The sequence below is a fragment of the Diceros bicornis genome, chromosome 2, assembly GCF_020826845.1.
Source record: "Diceros bicornis minor isolate mBicDic1 chromosome 2, mDicBic1.mat.cur, whole genome shotgun sequence".
Classification (NCBI taxonomy): Eukaryota; Metazoa; Chordata; class Mammalia; order Perissodactyla; family Rhinocerotidae; genus Diceros; species Diceros bicornis.
The window spans coordinates 78,045,427-78,070,074 of NC_080741.1; the positions used below are offsets into that span (position 1 = coordinate 78,045,427).

Sequence of the window (24,648 nt, forward strand, 5' to 3'; positions counted from 1 at the left end):
TCTGGTACACCCTTCTCTTGGTCTTTGTTCTCTGGAATAAAGGAAGACAAGGAAATTTTGGAAGGAGAAGAGGATATGATTCCATTTCAGGAAGAAAAATCTCAAGGCAGTTTGAGGTTTGGACTGAAGATGTGAGAGTCTGGAGGGAGAGAGAAAATTTAGATGGTTAGAGATGACGATTATAAACTAGCACAGTATTCACAGGATGAAGAGATTTAGATAATCCATGTTCAGAGTATGTCAGTTAGACAGATGCCACAACAAAAACTTTCTAAGCATTTGTTTTCTTAGATCTAGGAATTAAAATCCGAACTCCTTGATTTGTTGTAATAATTAAGTGAGATAATGTACATAGAAAATGAACACAGGGCTTGGGACATAGAAGTGCTCAATATTTTGTAACAGAATTTGGCAGAATAAGGGCACTGCAAACATGTCCGGGTCCTAATCCCCAGAACCGGTGGATACTTTACTTTATATAGAAAAGGAGACTTTGCAGATGTGATTAAGTTAAGGATCCGGAGATGGAGAAACAATCCTGGATTCTCCAGGTGAGTTCAGTGTAATCACAAGTACCCTTAGGAGGGAAAGAAGGAGGCCAGAGAGCCCAAGTCAGAGGAAATTTGATGACAGAAGCAGAGGGTCAGAGTTAGAGGGAGATTTGAAGATATTATGCTGCTGGCATTGAAGATAGAGGAAGCTGTCACAAGCCAAGGGATGTAGATGGTCTCTAGAAACCAGAAAATGCAAGGAAACACATGCTCTTCTAGAGCCTCCAAAAGGAGACAGCCCTTGCCTGCACCTTGATTTCCAATCCTTGAAACTCATTTCTGACTTCTGACCTCTAGAAATGTATAATAATAAATTTGCATTATTTTAAATCACTAAGTTGTAGTAATTTGAGCAGCAACAATAGAAGACTAAAGTAGTTTTTATTCTATTTTCACAATGTCAGTGATATAGAATGCTAAAAGAATGAAATTAGAGGTTTGATTGCTATTCAAATACGATGATAAGGAGACTTGTAGAACCTTCTCATTCTCAAGTCCTTGTTGGCTATTTAGACAATGACACTGAGGCATACAGGCCGGTGAAACCAAATTTAAGAAATACTGAAACAAGTTTGCCATAAAAGAAATTAGGAATTATAAGTGTTTTTATTTGTTTGATTAAGTCAGTAAAGAAGATGGATGGTTAAAAAAACACTGAACTTCACATTAAATTTTCTGACTCATCTCAATTTTCTCTCAATAGATGTATTCTAGCACTCTATCTTGAGTAAATTTACTTGTGTTAATTAAACTGTTTTCAAAAGATATGTCCCCCACTCTTTGATGAGGCTGATCACGTGTTAACATTTCAGACAAACAATTAATAATGCTCTTGGTATTTAATCCAAATTTCAGTCAAGCCCACTGGAAGAACTAGTGGGTTGACTGAACAAACCTGATGTTATCATGTCAAAAACAAGTTTTCTGCTTAAACACATAGAATAGGTTAGCACAAACTGACACGTGGTTGATTTAGGTTGCATGGACAATCAAACTAGCAAATTCAGGTTACAGAAAAAAAAATTCTTTTTAAGATTATATATATATGTGTGTGTATATATGTGTATATATATATGTATATATATGTGTGTATATATGTATGTGTGTATATATAGTCATTTTTATATCATATATACATACACTTAGACACACACAAACACATAAATATATCTTTTTGAAGTAAATAGTTTATTGTTCAGGTCTCAGCCCACCTTAAACTCGTCAATGGGGTTACACATAATATGAGATGACTTGAGTATTGGCTCAACAACTGTACTAAAATATCTGTCAGTTTATCACGATACAAATCAGCAATTTTTTTTTTAAGTGGGACAGACTGAAAAAGTTTACTGGACCTATTTTGAAGTGAAAAAGCGAAAAACAAAATCTGGTCAATAAATAAAATTCACTCATAACTGTCCTATTCCGTGTGTACATGTGTGTGTGTGTGTGTGTGTGTGTGTGTGTGTTGAAGACTATTCTCATGGGGTGTGTGGAATTCTTTTTTTCTTTATTGAGGTCATATTGACTCATAACAGTGTATTATTTTCAGGTGTACATTATTATAGTTCTGTATAGACTGCACTGTGTTCACTATCTAGTTTTTATCCATCACCATAGATATGTGCCTCTTTATTCCCTACATTCTCCCCCCCAGCCCCTTCTCCTCTGATAACCACTAACCTGTTCTCCTTATCTATGTGTTTGTTTATCTTTCACATACGAGTGAAGTCATCTGTATTTGTCTCTGTCTGACTTATTTTGCTTAGCATAATATCCTCAAGGTCCATCCAGGTTGTTGCAAATGGCACGAATTTGTCAGTTTTTTATGGCTGAGTAGTATCCCATTGTATATATATACTGCATCTTCTTTATCCATTCATCCATTGATGGGCAGTTGGGTTGATTCCATGTCTTGGCTATTGTGAATAATGCTGCGATGAACACACACATGCAGAAATCTCTTTGCTGATTTCATGTTCTTTGGATAAATAGCCAGCAGTGGAATAGCTGGATCATATGATATTTCTATTTTTTAATTTTTGAGAAATCTCCATACTGTTTTCCACAGTGGCTGCACCAGTTTGCATTCCCACCACCGGTGTATGAGGGTTCCCTTTTCTCCACGTCCTCCCTCGTCAACACTTGTTACTTCTTGTCTTGATAATTATAGCCATTCTGATGGTGTGAGGGGATATCTCATTGTAGATTCAATTTGCATTTCCCTAATAATTAGTGATGTTGAGCATCTTTTCATATGCCTGTTGGCCATCTGTATATCTTCTTTGGAAAAATGTCTGTTCATATCTTCTGCCTATTTTTTTTTGGTGAGGAAGATCAGCCCTGAGCTAACATCTGATGCTGATCCCCCGCTTTTTTCGGAGGAAGACTGGCCCTGGGCTAACATCCGTGCCCATCTTCCTCTACTTTATATGGGACGCTGCCACAGCATGGCTTGACAAGCAGTGTGTCGGTGAACGCCCGGGATCCGAACCGGCAAACCCCGGGCCGCTGCAGAGGAGCGTGTGCACTTAACCGCTTGCGCCACCATGTGGGCCCCTCCTCTGCCTATTTTTCCATCAGGCTGTTTGTTTTTTTTGTTGTTGAGTTGTATGAGATCTTTATGTATTTTGGAAATTAACCCCTTGTTGGATATGCGATTTGCAAATATTTTCTCCCAGTGGGTGGGTTGTGTTTTCATTTTGTTGATGGTTTACTTTGCCATGCAGAAGCTTTTTAATCTGATCTGATGTAGTCCCATTTGTTTATTTCATTTGTTTGTTTCCTTTAACCGGGTAGACATGGTGTTCAAAAAGATACTGCTAAGACTGATGTTAAAGAGTGTACTGCGAGTGTACTGCCTATCTTTTCTTCTAGGAGTTTTATGGTTTCAGGTCTTACATTCAAGGCTTTAATCCATTTTGAGTTAATTTTTGCGTATGGTGTAAGATAATGGTCTACTTTCATTCTTTTGCACGTGGCTGTCCAGTTTTCCCAACACCATTTATTGAAGAGACTTTCCTTTCTCCATTGTTATGTTCTTGGCTCGTTTGTCATAGATTAGCTTTCCGTAGATGTGTGGGTTTATTTCTGGGCTCTCAATTCTGTTCCATTAATCTGTGTGTCTTTTTTTATGGTAGTACCATGCTGTTTTGATTACTACAGCTTTGTAGTATAATTTGAATTTAGGGAGTGTGATGCTTCCAATTTTGTTCTTTTTTCTTAGGATTGCTTTGGCTACTTGGAGTCTTTTGTTGTTCCGTATAAATTTTAGGATTCTTTGTTCTATTTCCATGAAGAATGTCATTGAGATTCTGATTGGGATTGTATTGAATCTGTAGATTGCTTTAGGTAATATGGAGATTTTAACTGCACTTATTCTTCCAATCCATAAGCATGGAATATCTTTCCATTTCTTTATGTCTTCTTCGATTTCTTCAATTATGTCTTATAGTTTTCAGTGTACAGGTCTTTCACCACCTTGGTTAAATTTATATGTAGGTATTTTATTCTTTTTGTTGAGATTTTAAATGGGATTATATTCTTGACTTCTCTTTCTGTTAGTTCTTTATTAGTGTATAAAAACTCAACTGATTTTGTATGTTGATTTTGTGCGCTGCAACTTTTCTGTATTTGTTGATTATTTCTAATAATTTTCTGGCGGATTCTTTAGGTTTTCTATATATAGAATCACGTGATCCACAAATAGTGAGAATTTTACTTCTTCCTTTCCAATTTGGATCCCTTTTATTTCTTTTTCTTGCCTAATTCCTCTGGCTAAAACTTCCAGTACTATGTTGAATAAGAGTGGTAAGAGTAGGCATCCTTGTCTTGTTCCTGTTCTCAGAGGAATGGCTTTCAGTTTTTCACCATTGAGTATGATGTTGGCTGTGAGGTTGTCATATATGGCCTTTATTATGTTGAGGTACTTTCCTTCTATACTCATTTTATTGAGAGTTTTTATCATAATGGATGTTGGATCTTATCAAATGCTTTCTCTGCGTCTCTTTAGATGATCATGTGATTTTTATTCTTCATTTTGTTAATGTGGTGTATCACATTGATTGATTTGCAGATGTTGAACCATCCCTGAATCTCTGGAATAAGTCTCACTTGATCGTGGTGCATGATCCTTTTAATGTATTGTATTCAATTTGCTAATATTTTGTTGAGGAATTTTGCATCTATTTTTATCAGTAATATTGGCCTATAATTTTGCTTCTTTATATTGTCCTTTTCTGGTTTTGGTATCAGGGTAATGTTGGCCTTGTAGAATCAGTAAGGAAGCATCTCATCTTCTTCAATTTTTCAGAATAGCTTGAGAAGGATAGGTATTAAATCTTCTTTGAATGTTTGGTAGAATTCTCCAGAGAAGTCATCTGGTCCTGGAATTTTGTTTTTTGGGAGGTTTTTGATTACTGTTTCAATCTCTTTACTAGTGATTGGTCTATTCATATTCTCTATTTCGTCTTGATTCAGTTGGGGAGGTTGTATGATTCTAAGAATTTATCCGTTTCTTCTAGGTTATCCAATTTGTTGGCATATAGCTTTTCATATTATTCTCTTATAATCCTTTGTATTTCTCTGGTGTTCATTGTAATTTCTCCTCTTTCATTTCTGATTTTATTTATTTGAGTCTTCCCTCTGTTTTTCTTAGTGAGTCTGGCTAAGGGTTTATCAATTTTTTTTATCTTCTCAAAGAACCAGCTTTTAGTTTCATTGATCCTTTCTATTGCTGTGAGTTTTTTTTAATGCTATCTTTTCATAATTCTAATTACTATTAATTTTGCCCAAGATAGAAACTGAATTACACACAAGGGTTCTTGTGAGTTTGGCATCTCTCAATCAGCTAGAAGGAAATGTCTGGGCAATCTTAAAACTACTGATTGATTGGAGATTTCCATCCAGATTTGCAGATTAGCTGAAAGAGGCTAGTCTCCAGAAGGACCACCGAAGCAAATCATTCATACAGGTATATGGCAATGACTTCATCGAGTCAGTCAACATGGAGTAAAACAGAAAGAGGAATAGACTACATCTCTAGTTAGCCAGTTCTTGAGGATCACTCATACCCTAGTCTATTTCAAGCATGGTGGATTGGAGGAGAGCTGGTTTAAGATTGTCGGTCCACACATACTCTCCCCTTCAAATGGATTGATCCTAGAGGTTTTTTGTTCATCTGTTTATTTCCTCCTTAGCAGTTCTACTGTACTTTGCATTTTCCAACGTGCTCCTATAATCAGGCACTTCATTTGTGCTTCACCAATAAGTTTGGAAAATAGTAAAGGCAGAGAGTATTTTCATTTAACAGATGAGAAAATTAAAGCAGAAAAATGGAACATCTTGTCTTGTTTCAGGTCATGAGTCAGCAATGTATCTAGAATTAGAACACAAGTCTCTGACTGCTGGCCCAGTGATGTGGACGTAAGTGGATGATACACTATAATCAAAGGCCTATTAACTGAGATGATTTTTAAGTTCTTTTTGTACATGACAAATATATTTATATGGGAAAAAACTTTATATCACTTGATTTTCAAGCTCTTTTCAATCATGGATTCTTTTTCAAAACACAGAAGAAATAAGAATACAGCACTTAAAGGCAAGCTCTAGTTTTCCTGTTTGTTGAATTCATGTCTTAGTCTTTCTCAAAACTCAACAACTATATTTTTTACTCTTTGATCAGGATTCAGAGACCAAAGAAAGAATGTATTTTAAAAAGCCTACTAACAAGTAATTTATGTTCACTTGCAATATATAAGGAATATATAAATATTATGCAATCACAAAGAGTACATATTGTAGCTATTACTAAGTCATATCTGATCAAACTTTTCCGTATTTATTACTTTGTCTCATAGCATGGAATATTTGTGCAATGCAATTCCATCTCAGCTATAGGACAAAGGCAGCAGCATTCAACTATTTATCCTTTATTTAGCAGGTCCTGCCTATGTGAAAGACACCTGGCTGATTATTAAGGAGATAAAAAGAAGCAGAAAAGTTAATTCTTGGATTTCAGGGGCTTCCAAGTAAAGTGCAGTGATAAGATATCCTAGAAGGACAGATCTAGTTTTCTGACAGTGCTAGGATCACATCAGAGTATACTGTATGGACTCAAATGATAAATAAAACAAAACAAAAATAAACAAACAAAAAAACCATTTACTGAGTATTTATTAAAGTATGTACTAGACTCTTTCTATTAATTCTCTCTTTCAATCTTGACTAAAGCTCTGAGGGAAACAGATACTACATTTTCCTCATTTTCCAGATGACCGTGTTGAGACTGAAAGGTTAAATAACCCCCTAAGATTCCAAGAAGGGGAGGTCAGGTTTTGAACTCGGATTGGGAGAGGGCATCAGAGCCTGTGTTCTTAAGCATTACACTCTTGTGTCTTTCATGTATATACTCAGAATATTTCCTCTTTTGGAATTCCAAAAAGATCAAAACAGTTTATTTTGTTACCAGAAAATTTCAAGAATTATCCATCTTTAAGGGACAAACCAACTGACCAAATAAAGCAATCAGTAACACGATGAGGTGGGAGGAATGAAATGGAGATGGAGCAAAGGCATATTTTGATTCAGAGATGAATCCTGGTCCCTGCAGTGGGATGTATACTTACGAGACTTTTTGGTGGTAACGTTGACTGGAGGGCTTGCGGGCCCTGTCCCAGCAGTGTTGTACGCTCTCACAGAAGCAAAGTAGACAGTGTTAGCTTTCAGCCCTGTGATGTTTTTGGTTGTGACGTTTCCACTGACTCTAGTTTTACCAATCATGGATTCTTTGGAATCATCTGTCCAGTATAAGACCTGGTCATTAAAAACAAAGAACAAGCAATTCATTGTTTCCCAACAAATATCAACCACAGTGGGGTATGGGAAGAAGACAGGAGCATAAATGGCAGAATATTTTCTAATTAAAATAGTTATAGAACAGCAGAAGAATAATCAAAGTCTAATATTCATAGAGAAGAAATTTAAAAAATATAAATTCACAATGGAAATTAGAGATACTGGTTTTTTTTTAATTACCAAAATAAAATCTTTCAAGAGATCTCTAAAAGTTATCAGCTTTAACAAAGTGTATATAAATCAGACCAAAACAAGATTCATAGCACCAGTCAAAGACTTCAGTTATAATTTGTTCTATTGACATTTCCTCCAGGGTTCTTTGAATGACAGATTAATTAATTAATTCAACTTACACCGAGCCTTTCCTATGGATTAGGACTGTTTTAGGCACATTGAAAAACACAAAAGAGAATAATGCATGGTGCCTGCCTTTAAGCCCCTTATAATCTAGTTAAGAGGTTAGAATATATATGTGAAAAGACAGCAGAGAATAAATTCGAAAGAAATGATATAGAAAAAAAATACTATAAAAATTTGAAGAAAGACAACATCAGGAAGTGATCAGAAAAAAGTTCAAAGAGAAGAGGAGACTAGAGATGAGTTTTGAGAAATAAATAGGGTTCAGATAAGAGATAAGGCATTTTAGGATTAGAGTGGCAGAGACACCTATCATATGAATAGAACTTTCTGTTTGGACCAGAAGGTTCATGTAAAAAGAAAAAAAAAAAAAAAAAAAAAAGAACAGTGCAAGACAAAATTAGGGACGTTTAGAATTAAACTTTTAGTCTAATTCCAAAATAAAATAAACCACGTTACCCATTTTGTGAAACATTGGATTTACAAGTTAAAGGAACAGTAAGTGATTAATAAGACTCATCCCTTAAACTTTGTGAGAAGGAAGGCCCATAAATGTGAAGTGATTTGCCTTGTTCTATATAGACTATAAATGACAGATTTAGGGGAATCTAGATTTTTTCATATCACTTTTAACTGTCTTTTCCAAGATAACTAATTATTTTCAAGTTGTACTCTAATTCACAGAGCAGTTTTCCCAGTGAAATTCTTCTGTGGTTTAAGATCATTGAGGACTAGATGTTTTCCTCTCCCCCAAAAACCAATATGACTACAATTTGAATAAATGAAAAAGATAATAAGCTGATAACTTTTTAAATGCTACCATTTGTCAATTTGCTTGCTTAAGATCATCTGGAAAATGAATGGGTAGACAAGATGTGGTATATATATATACAATGGAATACTACTCAGCCATATAAAAGAATGAAATTATGCCATTTGTGACAACGTGGATGGACCTTGAGGGTATTATGCTAAGTGAAATAAGTCAGACAGAGAAAGACAAATACCATATGATCTCACTTCTGTGGGAAATCTAAAAAAACAAAGCAACAAACAAACAAAACAAAAACAAAACCAAACTCACAGATATAGAGAACAGACTGATGGTTACCAGAGAGGAAGCAGGCTGGGGGTGGGCAAAATGGGTGAAGGGAGTCAATTATATGGTGGTGGATGGTACTAGACTTTTGGTGGTGACCACTTTGTAGTGTACACAGATATCAAAGTGTAATGTTATATACTTGAAACTTATGTAATATTATATACCAATTTTACCTCAATAAAAAAAAGGAAAAAAAAGATCCCTCCACTCATCCCCCTCTGTAACTTTAGACTTACATTATTATATACTAAGAACTAGGTTAGTAGTATAAGACTGTTAGACAGGAGCTATTGTGTTGTTAGCTGGCATGTTCACAAGGAAAAGTGAAATTAATGTGGATTACCTCATAGCCCAGCACTCTGCCAGTGTTTCTATTCCAGGCAATAGCATTCCATGAAACCTCCATTTCAGAAGCAGAAAAACTTTGGACACTAGTTCCCCTTGGGGCCAGTTGAGGTTCTACCATCCAGAGAAAGACACAACCAACTTCAGCAAAGTGGTTCATGGAAAATGAATGCAAAATAGCCATACGGTCTCAAAGAGGACCAACCCAGTGCTGACTGCAACTTACCATCTTCCCCGGAGTAGACAATAGACATGGTACTCAGGGATCCTTCTCCTTCATTATTATATACACCCACTTTGACTTCAAAGGGAGAGAGGGGGATGATGCTTTCATTTCTGTAAACAAACCTTGATGATTCCACAGATGGTACTCTTTCCTTGATCCAGGTTTTCGAGCCAACTGGCCGCAACATGATGATGTATCCAAATTCCTCTCCATTCTGTAGCTCTTCTGGAATTGACTTAGGCAGAAGTGATCAGTCACTGAGTATTTACAAAAATATTTTATAGAGCTATTATAATGTTTATTGATTATTTGGCCTATCTGTTGTAGCAACAAACATGGATATTTACCCTGTTTAATGAATTGTTGAAAAAAATAATAGTTTCCTTTGGAATGTCAATTAGGAAAATGATCCCAATTGAATATGCTCAGATAAATAAATAAAAATTTTAAATGGAAATGTAAAACAGGTTTTACATGTTTATACCTGTTGTCATGATTATTCATGAGTTGTGATAATAAAATGGTTTGGATGATTGCAAGATTTTATAAGTTAAAACATAATTTTGATATGAATTTTTAAACTCAGCACAAAATTAACTTATTAACTATTTCAAGGCTAGCTATGTTTTCCTTTCACAATATTTTTCAACAAATTCTTGTAGGATACAGGTAATATAATTATCATGTAATAACATTTGCTTTAAGGCATATAGAGTGTTAGTCAAACACAAAAGTATAAAGGACTTCTCAGTATTTTTTTAAACATACACCTTCATTAGTAGTAACATCAGTGTGCACTTTTCCTGACATTAAAAAAAACACAAAACTTTTCTGATTCCCACAGAGACCAAGTTCTATAAGATTCATTTAAAACCTAAACTTATTAAAATTACAAAACAAAAATAGAAACAAGCTCCCCAGAACTCTACAGATATTAAACATTATAAATAATCACATAAAGTAAACAAATGAAAATTAATTTGTTCTTGAATTTAGACAAATATTCCACCTGTTTATAAGAAAGGTGTATTTAAAAATCCATGGACTGTATTTAGTTTTTCTAAAGGAAAATATTTTTCTTTTCCTTTATGCTTTTTCTAAGTATTTTCATGGACTAATAAAGGCATACTGGATAGGACATAATGCCTGAGTCTGTCACGCCCACAACTCCATTTGTGAGGTTTTCCTTATCCATAGGTATCCATTCATTGTATCATATTATCCTGTGACTTGGACCACATTTGATTACCCAGCAATAGGCACCAGAACCAAAGGCACCATCTTGGTCACTATCTGCGATTTGTTCTGGTGCAGAACCTCTGTATTCCACAGTGACTAATAGACCCAATCAATTCCTTTCCCCTACAGAGTTTGAATAGGAAACATAGGTGTGTGGCCGGAATGATAGATAAACTTAGAGCAGGCAATAAGTAGAAAGCATACAGTAGTAGGGACACTGAGGCAGTGGAAGCTAAGAGAAAATGGAAGCTATAAATTATATAGAGAGGAGATAGAATTTAGTTGTTAGCCAAGCAGAAAATTGGAAGGAAAGGAAATGGGAAGAACTGAGGCACAAGTACGAGGGACTATTGGAGCCAGGGCTGGATTACGAGAGCAGCTGACAGCAGACTAGAGCTATGGTGCTCAGAACAGTGATGAACGATGTTCCAGTTCTTCATTTGACCTGCCTGCTCGGTTCCTGAGACTTTTTCCCATCCTCATTACTTCCCATGTAGCTTTAAAATAAATCCCCATTAACCAAGATGACCTGAGCTGGTCTCTATTTCTTGCCATGTGGAACAGTTTGACAAATACAGACAGTGAGAGGAAGGAGAAAAATACAGGTCCTGAAATCTGAGGAGAGGAAATGTTTCCTTGGATTAACATTTCTCTTACAGGGAGATCAGAATTAAATTAGTTAACTTTGAGTGGTACGGAGGAGATTTGTGAGAATTTAAGCGATTTACTAGAGCATTTGATTTATTTTTGATGTTTCTCTGATTTCTGATTTAATCAAGATGTTTAGTTCATCCAAGAAAGTGGAGGACTTTTGTTTTTGTTAGTCAAGTACAATTAGTGTTTCTCCTGGTGTTCCCTTAACAAAGATCTGAGGCCAATATGTTCGGTTTATAGGGGAAAAAGAGACTCATTTAAATTCTTCCTTTTGTTCTTTTCATATGGGCAGAGAGCCAAATGATGGAGAAATATATGTAGCTGTTTAAGATGGCCAGAAAGATGGTTTTCTTTCTTAAGCAGAAGTGTTCAGTAGAATAAGGAAATTCAGAAATTCTTCTGGTAATGAAATCTATTAAAGTTGATCAAGACTAAGAATATAATTCCCAACTACAGTGTCTATAAGAACTAAATCTTTAGTATAGATCAAGAGTCAGCATACTATGGCCTTTGAACCAACTCTTGCCTACAGCATGGTTTTGAAAATAAAGTTTTTGGGGACACAGTCACACCTGTTCATTTATATATGGTATATGGCTTTTGAATGACAATGACAGGGTTGAGAAGTTGTGAAAGGGACTATGTGTTCCCACAAGGCTGAATATTTTCACTGGCTGGCCCTTTACATAAAAAGTGTATCAATTCCCAGTATAAGTGTTAATCTCTTACTCTATAGTACTTTATCCTATATGCCTAATTTTGTAGTCATATTTTATATGAGATGGTCACCACAAGCACCTCAAACTTGGAAAGATTTGGGAGTACAAATTATGATAAGATCTGAATAAAGAAACCCTTAAAAAAAGGCATTAACAGTTATTACCTTCCAAAAGTTAGATACCATGTCTAGGTTATTGGAAACAAAACAAAAAAATAAACACAGAATACACTTTACTTTGGCACTGGAGAGAACACAGGGAGGATGTTTATTTCAGGCAGATTATACCACAGTGTATTCACATGAGCAATCTGGGATAACCAGTAAAGCTGTCGCTTATAAAACATAATGGTGGATTCTGACTGAATTTATTTATTTATTTTTCATTTATTTTTTCCCCCCAAAGCCCCAGTAGATAGTTGTATGTCATAGCTGCATATCCTTCTAGTTGCTGTATGTGGGACGCAGCCTCAGCATGGCCGGAGAAGCGGTGCGTCGGTGCGTGCCCGGGATCCGAAACTGGGCCGCCAGCAGTGGAGCGCACGCACTTAACCGCTAAGCCACGGGGCCGGCCCTGACTGAATTTAGAATGGTCATTGGATCCACATGAGTTTTGAAAGCCCAACGGGTACTATTTCATGCACAGGAGCAGTGACTTTGGTCTGGAATAGTCTGTCTCTACCCTTAGGTTCTTTTTCAAAACATAGTTTAGATAAGCTAAGATGGTGCCTCTCCTGATCTCCTTCCAGGCTGGGTTAAGACTGTCCTGTTCTGTTGGCCTCTGAGCATTTAGACCTTTTTAAAATTCATTTTTGTACCGCCCACTGCTGGGAACAGAGTAACTACTCATTAGTGTTCATTGAATTGAAAGAGTTACTGCACGTCTTCTGGTGGCTTGAAGTAGTATGCATCTCCTCCTAAATACATATAACTTATTCCTTACAGAACTTTGGGCGCCAGAAGAATTTGGCTCAGTAACTGTGCGTACGTGATGCCAAATGTGAATGAAATGGGAAATTGCATCCATTAATGTCATTTCTGCAAGTGTCTGCATATCTGATATCCCAAGGAAAAACACAGAGGAAATGACTTTAATTTTTTAAAAAATAGAGGTCAGCAAACTTTCTGTAGAGGGCTAGACAGTAAATATTTTAAGCATTGAGGGACATGTGATCTCTTGCAACAGCACAAAAGCAGCAATACAGAATACATAAGAGAATGGGTATGGCGGTAGGTGAATTTGTGTATGAAAAGGCAGTAGGCCAGGTTTGGTCCATAGGCAATGGTTTGCAGAACCTTGCTTTAAAGAAAAAGGGCATTATATTTATTTATCTTTTTTTTTGTGAGGAAGATCAGCCCTGAGCTAACATCCATGCTAATCCTCCTCTTTTTGCTGAGGAAGACCGGCTCTGCGCTAACATCTATTGCCAATCTTCCTCCTTTTTTTCCCCCAAAGCCCCAGTAGATAGTTGTATGTCATAGTTGCACATCCTGCTAGTTGCCGTATGTGAGACGTGGCCTCAGCATGGCGGGAGAAGCGGTGCGTCGGTGCACGCCCGGGATCCAAACCTGGGCCGCCAGCAGTGGAGCATGCGCATTTAACCGCTAAGCCATGGGAAAAGGGGCATTATAAACCATGGAAAGATTTTTTTTTGGTAATTCGCATCATCTCTATTTAAAAATACTGTACATAGGATTTCCCATTCCCTCACATATAGACTATGTAAAAACAATTACTTATCAACCTTTAGTAATTTCTGATCTTGGGGAAGAAAAATATAAGGTGTGAAGTCAAGCAAAACTCCCTGTGCACTGTAATGACATGCTTAAGAGGCCTTCGAAGAACACTGAAACCTAAACAAACTGCTTCCCGTCACAGAAAAGCAATCTCTTTTGGACTCACTTGAGAGTCAATGTTTTTGTGGGAAATGTGTTCCGAGGACATGAATAATCTGATTAATTTACTACTGAAGGCAGATACACAGGGACTTTGCCCCTGCCTGAACCATGACATTGCATAGGGACAGTTGGAATTCTAATTTAGGACAAAGTAGAGGAGCATGGAGTGAGAGCCCTGTGTGCAAAATGCTTCTTTGCTCACCACCTATATCACGTTTTTAAGCCTCCATTTTCATGTCTGAAAGAGGCGTTATCCACCCCCAGGCCTTGTTGTGAGGACTGAATGACACGAAATGCCCACCTGTAAGTGCTCCACGCACGCAGCCCCCTTTCCCTCAGGCCTCTGAGAGTTCCATCTCTCTCAATGCACATCCATCCATCCGACAGGTCTTAGCCAGCTCACACTACATTCTAGGCAGTGTGCTGGGCCCATAATGTCAATGAATTATGCCAATGAAACTAGACGCCCAGAAGGGAAGACTTTTATAACAGCTGCACCTGGTTTCTGGCTCTGTCATTTACAACCCTGAGAAAACAACTTCTCTGTGTCCCAATTTCCTCTCATATGAAGAGGGTTTAATAACACTACTCTCTTTCTCTATCTTTAGTGGAATTTTGTGAGGAATAAAATGAACCCTATATATAAAAAGTCTTTTACTACTGTGAAAGCATTTACAGATGCAATGAATTACTCTTACTCAACACCAGAGTTGCTCAAGCTCGGCATTATTGACATGTAGGGCCAGATAATTCCTTGTTGTAGGGGGCAGTTCTGTGCATCATTGGATGTTTAGCAGCCTCCTGGCCTCTACCCAGATGCACCCCTCCCCTTAGTTGTAACAACCAAACGTGCCCTCAGACATTGTAAAATTTCATCCCATCTCCTGAGGGATCAAATCATCCCCGCCTTCCAATGAGAACAACTCTTCTACATATCAGCCATGATGATTTTTAATTAAAAAATCCATGGCCCTCATGTTCTTGGGTGTAACAGTAAAATGTCCAAGGAAGCGGATGTTTTGGCAGTGCGAAAGTTATCATCAAAATGTCAAAAACACATACACAGGGCAATGAAATAGGGCAGGGCTCTTTTATCAGTTACAGCTGAGGCTCCAGGCTGATAACAAAGGTATGAAGTTCCATGCATTCCAAAGAGAGACATCAAACTGTTTACATAAAGGGCTGCCTAGCAAAACAGCCTATTGGCCATGATGAACGTATATAAGGGAAGCGTTAGTTTGTTTAGGGAGAGATTAGTAGGAAATATTTCTTTTGAGAGAGTTATAGGAAAAGCTATGCATTCCCACCCCTCCACCAAGGGAAAGTAAAGGAGCTCTTTCTTATTCCTCACCTCACCAAGTGAAGAGGCTTCAGAAAGAACCACATGATATGTGTTCTCTGAAATTTGTGGGAAGTAGGTCCTTTTAACTGACAAACGCCTGAGAATCTTCCAAAGAGGAAGAGATCTGGACAGCATATGGCGGCAGAGTGAAGAGAGAAGCTAAGTGGGCACGCACTGCACTCCCACTGAACATGGGGTACAGGCATGTGTTTGCTGAGGGCCAATGCAGGACCCATGCAAGGGAGCTGTTCATGAGCAGCCTTGAAAGGGACTCTACCCACAAAAACCATCTAGAAGAGAGAGAGAACCTCCACCAGAAGAGGCTGGACATGGACCACCAGACTCCAGGAACTGAAAAGACTTTTCAGCACCAAGGAATTGCAATTAGAAGTCCCCAGTGGGGAATCTCCTGGATGCCCCACCCATCCCCAACTGAAAACCAAAACAAAGCAAAAAAAATAACTACTGTATGAAATATCAGCATCTGGTCATTTGCCATTCCTGGAATACACCAAAGTCAAATTACCAATGTACCAGCAATCAGGACCTTTTCTGTCCCTTTCCTCTTCTCCCAACCCCAACCTTCTACAACTCTGGAGGAGCTAGTGGTAACGTAGTGAATGGGGAAGGAGAAATTGAACAGCAGAATGGGGAAATGGTAAAGAACTGACTGGTCATTCCCTTTGACATTATAGAATTCCTAGGTCGAGGGAGGCCTGAGCTACAGGAAACGAGAAACTTTAGGTTGGAGGAAAGTATAAAGTTTATGATCAAAAACTAGGCTGAAATTTTTAATAAGTACAAAAAAATGAGCCTACATGTTAATACTTAAGAATAATGACTGTAAAAGCTATTCCACATGCCTAAGCTTTCATCTAGATGCAGGGAAGAACAAGTTGGAAGGATTTAAAGAGCAATGATAGGAAAAGAATTGTTTTCCACCTGCACTCTACTGAATATAACACATGCACAATAGAATCGTTCCAGAGGGAATAAATAAAATAATTTCTAGTCCATCAAGTAATAATGAAAATGCTACTGACCCACCTTCAACAGACATTGAAGTTGTTTTTCTTATATTTGGGAGAAAATTGTTCCGAGTTAGTCATACTCTCTCACTTCAGTAGAAATAAAAAAAGTTTCTAACACCTCCTCTAAATAATGCATCATCAGGAGTCTTTCATACCGTGTATTTTTATGTATTCTCAATAGTGATTAAATAAATCTTCTTTTTGTTTTCCAGTATTCTTCCTGGCCAGCTAAGTCTTTTTGCTTCAAAATAACTCAGTTGGACAGAAAATTACCTCCCACGTAATGACGAGCTCAGACCGACTTCCTCCACCTCCATTGATGTTTGCTGGTGCCACGACAGGAACTGAAAGCAACCAAGAGAAATGTGGGATGGCAATTATTAAAGCACATCTTCATCAGGAAGAATTTTGTCTTTGAATTTCACCTTTCAAATATCTCATGCAGGCACATTGTGAGAGAGTCTTGCATTTTTAATGAACATAAATTATGTTTACACATATCCAAATTTTCAAGAGAGAGGACACAGTTGTGTTTGATACATGAGCACTCTGGCTCCAAAATTAATTAAAAATTGAGTAACATCATGTATTTGACATTATTATGCATCATCTACTAATTGGCAAAATGATGTTCCATTCAGATGGTAACAGCGACACTGCTGATTTAGTGCCTAATTATACAGTTGTGCTGTAAACAAGTTATTGAGGCAGTATATTAATTAATTCTTTTTTACAATAAACAAAGTAAAATAATTTTTCATTTTTTTAGTCCTCAGGATATTTTAACATTTAAAAATAAATTCTTAAAAAATATATAAATAAATAAATTCTTGTTTTATGACTCTGTTTGATTCTCAAATCTTTCAGTACAGAGCAAGAGAGACTTTTCCTCTTAATCTTCCATCACAAAGTAAGATGTTCTGCTGTCAAGGAGGTGATTGAGGAGATTCCCTGTGTTTAACTCTTAAGACTCTAAGGCTCCACGGTAGAACATTCCAGACACGGATCATTTTTTATGAATTAGAAAAAAATATACCTTTCAACTATACCCTTGTGAGAACTAGTATAATAAATAATAAATGATTCGAGGTAAACTGTAAAATCGATGACAATTGTGAGCGTGTGTGGGGTACTGTAGTGTACAATCAGAATGGAATTTTACTTTATACGTGCAGAAGTGTTAAAAAGCATTCTTTTTCCTTAAATAATGGCAAAAGTATGCTATCTGTGATAATGGATAAATCCACAGGATTTTAAATGTTGAATTACATGAAATTATCTATATTTCACCATTTTTGATCAATATCCAGAGATGGGGAAGTGTTTGGGTATATTTATTGACTGGTAGGCAGGAATTAAAATATGTAATATTTAATTGCTCATTTCAAAATTTTCTTCTACTATAGAGAACATTCAGACGAATCTAGACTACTGATTTTATGTATTCTTATTTCACACAGATGTTTAACTTTATAAATGACATAGTGATATAGTAATCTCATTGTTCTTTTGAATAATAGCACCTGTCAGACATTATCCATTTTCAGCTTCAAATTCCAATTTGATCTTCATAATTTATTTAAAAGATTGCCTTCTACCTACACCCTACTTTTTAGGTCTTCCAGTGCCTTTGGCCAAAAGCAACATGAATCAGGGTGGATCCTGCAGTTGCAAGATTTCTGGTACTCGACAGAAGTCGCTTACAGTGACACTGTTTCAGGACCACTAAAGAGTTTATTTATTTGTATACATGCCATTTTATTTTAACTAAACATTTATATAAACTGATATAAACTGCTGCAAATTACCATGATTATGCATACCTTTTTGTCTCCATCAGAGGCTGACTTAAAGTAACTTGGAATTTTCTATGGTCTTTAATCCCATTGCTAACAATTCTCCACTGCCATCTATCATCTACTCCTTTCTTTTTTTTTTTTAATTGAAGAATAATTGACATACAATATCCTATTAGTTTCAGGTGTACATCATAATGACTCCATATTTCTATATATAAAATGATCATCATGATAAGTCTAGTTATCATCTGTCACCGTACCAAGTATTATTGACTATATTCCTTATGTTGTATATTACATCCCCATGACTTATTTATTTTATAACTAGAAGTTTGTACCCCCCAAACCCCTTCACCTATTTTTCCCATTCCCCCATTCTTCTCCCCTCTGGTATCCAGTAGTTTGTTTCCTGTATCTATGAGTCTGTTTCTGTTTAATTTTATTTGTTTGTTTGCTGTTTTTCAGATTCCACATATAAGTGGAATCATACAGTATTTGTCTTTCTCTGTCTGACTTATTTCACCTAGCACAACACCCTCTAGATCCACCCATGTTGTCACAAATGTCATAAGATTTCATTCTTTTTATGGCTAAGTAATATTCCATTATATATATATATATATATATATATATATAAATCACATCTTCTTTATCAATTCATCTATCAATGGACACAGGTTGCTTCCATATCTTGCTTATTGTAAATAATGCTGCAATGAACATAGGCATGCATATATCTCTTCAATTTAGTGTTTTTGTTTTCTTTGGATAAATATCCAGAAGTGTAATTGCTGCATCATATGGCAGTTCTATTTTTAATATTTTGAGGAAACTCCATACTGTTTTCAATAGAGTTTACACCAATTTACATTCCCAGCAGCAGCATATGAGGGTTCCCTTTTCTCCATAACCTCACCAACACTTGTTATTTTTTGTCTTTTTTTTTTTGTGAGGAAGATTAGCCCTGAGCTAACATCTGTTGCGAATCCTCCTCTTTTTGCTGAGAAAGATTGGCCCTGAGCTAACATCCATGCCCATCTTCCTCTACTTTATATGGGATGCCGCCACAGCACGGCTTGACAAGTGGTGCGTTGGTCTGTACCCTGGATCTGAACCTGCGAACCCCAGGCCACCAAAGCAGAGTGCATGAACTTAACCACTATGCCACCAGGCCAGCCCCATTTTTTGTCTTTTTGTTGATAGCCATTCTGACAGGTGTGAGGTGATATCTCATTGTGGTTTTGATTTGCATTTCCCTGATGATTAGTGATGTTGAGCATCTTTTCATGTACTTGTTGGCCACCTGTATGTCTTCTTTGGAAAAGTGTCTATTGAAGTCCTCTGATGATTTTTTAATCAGATTGTTTGGGTTGTTTTTTGACATTAAGTTGTGTAAGTTCTTTATGTATTTTGGATATTAGCCCCTTATCAGAAGTGATTAGCAAATACCTTCTCTCATTCCATAGGTTACCTTTTTATTTTGTTGATGCTTTCTCTCACTATGCAAAAGCTTTTTATTTTGATGTAATCCTATATCTTTATTTTTGCTTTTGTTTCCCTTGCCTCAGAAGATTGATCCAAAAATATGTTGCTAAGACCCATGTCAAAGAGCTAACTACCTATGTTTTCTTCTAGGAGTTTTATGCTTTCGGGTCTTCCATTCAAGCCTTTAATCCATTTTGAGTTTATTTTTGTATATGGTGTAAGATAGTGGTCCAGTTTCATTCTTTTGCATGTAGCTATTCAGTTTTCCCAGCATCATTTATTGAAGAGACCATCTTTTCCCCATTGTATATACTTGCCCCCTTTGTCATAGATTAATTGACCGTATGTGCATGGGTTTATTTCTGGGCTCTCTATTCTATTCCATTGATTCATGTGTCTGTTTTCATGCCAGTACCACACTGCTTTGATTACCATAGCTTTGTAGTATAGTTTGAAATCAAGGAGCATAGTATCTCCAAGCTTTGTTCTTCTCTCTCAAAATTGCTTTGAGACTCTTCAAGGTCTTTTGTGGTTCTATACAAATTTTAGGATTCTTTGTTCTAGTTATGTAAGAAATGCCATTGGTATCTTGATAGAGATGGCAATGAATCTGTAGATTGCTTTGGGTAATATGGATGTGTCCATTTAACATCACTATTAATTCTTCCAATCCATAAGCACAGCATGTCTTTCCATTTATTTGTGTTGTCTTCAATTTCTTTCATCAATGCCTTATAGTTTTCAGAGTACAGATCTTTCACCTCCTTGGTTAAATTTATTCCTAGATATTTTATCCTTTTTGGTGCAATTGTAAATGGGATTTCTCTGTCCGGGAACTCGTTATTAGTGTATAGAAATGCAAAAAAATTTCTGTATATTAATTTTGTATTCTGCAACTTTACTGAATTCATTTACTAGTTCTAATAGTGCTTTGGTAGGGTTTTTAGGTTTTCATATATAGTATCATGTTATCAGTAAATAGGGACAGTTTTATTTCTTCCGTTCCTATTTGGATGCCTTTTATTTCTTTATCTTGTCTAATTCCTGCGGTTAGGACTTCCAACACTATGTTGAATAAAAGTGACAAGACTGGGGATCCCTGTCTTGCTCCTGATCTTCGAGGAAAAGTTTTTAGCTTTTTACCATTGAGTATGATGTTAGTTGCAGATTTGTCGTATATGGCCTTTATTGCGTTGAGGTAAACTCCTTCTATATCCACTTTGTTGAGAGTTTTTATCATAAATAGATGTTAAATTTTGCCAAATGCTTTTTCTGCGTCTGTTGAGATGATCATATGATTTTTATCCTTCATTTTGTTAATGTGATGCATCATGTTGATTGATTTGCAACATTGAACTATCCTTGCATCCCTGGAATGAATCCCACTTGATTGTGGTATATGATCCTTTAAATGTATTGTTGAATTTGGTTTGCTAATGTTGAGGATTTTTGTATCCATGTTTATCAGGTACATTGGCGTAATTTTCTTTTTTTTGATGTCTTTGTCTGGTTTTGGTATCGGGGTAATGCTGGTCTTGTAAAATGAGTTTGCAAGCATTCTTTCCTAGTCAATTTTTTGGAATAAGCTGAGAAGGATAGGTATTAACTCTTCTTTAAATGGTCGGTAGAATTCACCTATGAAGCTGTCTGGTCTTGTTTTTTGGGAGTTTTTAAATTACTGAATAAATTTCATTACTTATAATCAGTCTACTCAGATTTTCTATTTCTTTGTGATTCAGTCTTGGCAGAGTGTGTATACCTAAAATTTATCAATTTCTTATAGGTTTTCCAATTTTTTGGCATGTAATTGTTCATAGAATTCTCTTATGATCTCTGGTATTTCTGTGGTGTCAGTTGTAACTTTTTCTCTTTCATTTCTGAGTTTATTTATTTAGGCCCTCTCCTTTTTTCTTGATGAGTCTGGCTAATGGTTTATCAATTTTGTTTATTTTTTACAAAGAACCAGCTTTTAGTTTCATTGATCTTTTCTATTGTTTTAGGACCATTGAATACTTTAGATACATAAGGAAATTATTTTAAATTATACTCTAACTACTCTTTGCAAAGTTTCCAATATTCTGGGTAATAAACTTCCTTCTGTTATTCAATTTTCAAATGAACCATACTAAACCTAAAACCATATTGAGAAGAATTGTCTTTGATAATACCAAAAAACAAAACAAAACAAAAAAAAACCACTTCAGTATGATTTGGAGCCCTCAGGGGAATCATTATAAATACCAAGTCTCATTATGCTACTGAAACCAGAGTATCAATGGTCAACAGAAGGTGACATATAAACTTAACTGAAAAAACTTTAGTATTAGAGTCAGCTGTCCCCAAAGCTACCATAATATAAATCAGCTGTCAACAAACAACCTGACATTAAAGCTAATACCCAGCATCATGGACCACACTTGGAGATTCTCGTCTAGTTGGACTATGGCAGGACCTAGGAGTTTCTATATTTACACATTTCCTTATGCCAATCTCTTGCTCATTTAGGTTAAGGCCCAATATTATGGAGAGTGCTGGTGCACAAGTCTGGAAGTCTAGGTTCAAATCCTAATTCTGTCCGAAACAATCAGCTAACATCCTGGTCTTTTTTTTCCTCACCTGTAAAAAGAACGACTCTCCTCTCAGCTCTAAACTTCTAGAATGATTTAATTTAAGATATTACTGTCATATATGTTGTTTTCTAGCCCAAATCCTATGATAAAAATACTAACATTATCTTTAGTTTAAAAAATTATTTATTGACATCTGACAGTTTTGCACACTTTATTGAAGCAGTTCGTGTTTATTAAACTAAGCCAGCAACAACATTGATCCTTCTTTTGTGTGGCTGAATAAGAATGTGAACTTTGTTAGCTGCCTACCATGTCACCGTGGACATGAAAGTATGTGAAAGCTTAATAGTGGAACAAAAGGGATCCATTGAAAATAGCTTAAGAAGGTGTGATTTCTGAGCCAGGTTCCGCTCGTATTCTGCTGTTTAGTGAACCAATTGATGCTTAATTAGTGCTCCTGTTAAATGAGTTTACGATTTACCTCATTTGCATGGGGAAGAATTTATACTATTGCTCAATGAAGCTACAACTAGGTCAGAGACAAGAAATGGATGGAAATGTATGGCTGACTGCACCAACAGAGTCTCAATTAATTCTTGGCTACAAGATTTTAATGAAACAAGCAGTAACTCATTTGCATCTGCAAATCTACAGATTCTCTATTGGATTTTGGCTAGAAAATAGATGAGATGAGAGGACAGCTTCTGAAAAACTTATTTTTGACATGCCTGCTTAACTATAATCATGTCTTATTGAACACACTCTTCAGGAGAAAATATACCTCTCTTTGTGCACATAAAAGTGTGAAAATGAGAGCCACTTGTTTACTGCCTCTGATTTGGGGCTACAAATACTACAAGACCCATAAGAAAATTCTTACTTGTTGTCTTTAAGAATTATACCATAAATGATCTTCCACGTTTTTCGAAGACATTGATTTCTTACCTGATGCTTTGGTTCTTAACAATTCTGATGGTTTACTTGGTTCTCCAATCCCAATGCTGTTCCCAGCAACAACACGAAATTCATATTCCACCCAAGGACTCAAACCAACCACTGTTGCGTTGTATGTCTTACCATTGAGAATTTCTGGAACTAAAGAGAAGAGGACACTTCAGCACTAGCTAAAATCAATCAATCAATCAAACAATTAAAAAAAATCTGTTTTAGAAAATTATCCAAAATATTTGTGTCACTTACCTGTAGAAACAGCCTGCCAACCCACAGAAAATGGCGTCCGAGCCTGAACAGTAAATATTTGAATGGGACTGTTATTATCTGAACCTGGTCTCCAGCTTAGTTGAGAAGTAGTACTGGAAATATGTTCCACTCTCACATCCTCAGGGGGACCTGGTGGACCTTGAAAAACATGTTTTATGATGACTATATTGGAAATTATTAAATGCATTGATTTGGGACAGGGGTGCTTATTTTTACCTATTATGCTTAGAAAATAAAATATTGAACATAATGTATTTGTAGTACATTATTTGAGATAAAGTTCTATTAATTCAGCTTACATGGTGAGAGATTAATTTAGAAATGTTTCCTTTGAAGATTAGAAAATGCCAGTCAGAGGGCTGGCCCCGTGGCTTGGCGGTTAAGTGAACGCACTCCACTACTGGCGGCCCGGGTTCGGATCCCGGGAGCACACCGACGCACTGGCTTCTCCGGCCATGCTGAGGCCACGTCCCACATACAGCAACTAGAAGGATGTGCAACTATGACATACAACTATCTATTGGGGCTTTGGGGGAAAAAAAGGAGGAGGATTGGCAATAGATGTTAGCTCACGGCTGATCTTCCTCACAAAAAATAAATAAATAAATAAGAAAATGCCAGTCATGGGATGGTTGAATATTATCGGATAGGGAGCTAATCTCAAAAATTGAGACTCACTCTCATCCGTTCCTCTCACAAAAGCTAACTTAAGTAAATGCAACTAATATGGAGGACTACAGAAACATGTGACTTTGACCCTGCTCTGACAAGAATGGTTTATTATAAATAGAAGGCATGTCTAAGTTTTAGGGACTGACACTGCTTGCTGAGTCTGACCATTCCTTATAAATAGACAAAACCTACTCAATTTAATGTCCATATCCATACTACCCATTCCGTGGAGTCTTGGAATCTAAAAAATAAAAAAATCTATTTATTTCACCTCTTTATCATGATGCGGTTATTCAAAGATCTACCATTTACATATCAACATTTTTGACCATGAGTAAACAATGTGCTCATTTATTTTCACCATTTATGCTTACCTCTAACAATGATATCAGCTGCAGCAGATAAACTTTCTAGAGTGGTTTTTACTGTGCATAGATATTTTCCTGAATGATTTAACTGAATATTCCTTATCATCAAATCCCCAACAGATTCCTGCAGATAGAAAAGGAAAAAAGGGATGAAAACATAATTGCACCCAGCAGGTCCCATTTTTTTTACAACTGGATAAATATTAAATGT

General features: G+C 36.4%; 1 protein-coding gene across 1 annotated transcript in view; it reads right to left on the minus strand.

Annotated features, from left to right (window-relative positions):
- The window catches only part of CNTN6 (contactin 6), a 293,984-nt gene that overhangs the window by 7,272 nt on the left and 262,064 nt on the right, over positions 1-24,648 (minus strand). Inside the window, exons 14-20 of the mRNA XM_058563553.1 lie at positions 24,444-24,561; positions 23,377-23,535; positions 23,122-23,271; positions 16,596-16,666; positions 9,440-9,674; positions 9,212-9,327; positions 7,181-7,367 (exon numbers count right to left, since the gene is read on the minus strand). Of these exons, the coding sequence (XP_058419536.1) occupies positions 7,181-7,367; positions 9,212-9,327; positions 9,440-9,674; positions 16,596-16,666; positions 23,122-23,271; positions 23,377-23,535; positions 24,444-24,561 (1,036 nt within the window). The remainder of the gene's footprint in view (positions 1-7,180; positions 7,368-9,211; positions 9,328-9,439; positions 9,675-16,595; positions 16,667-23,121; positions 23,272-23,376; positions 23,536-24,443; positions 24,562-24,648) is intronic.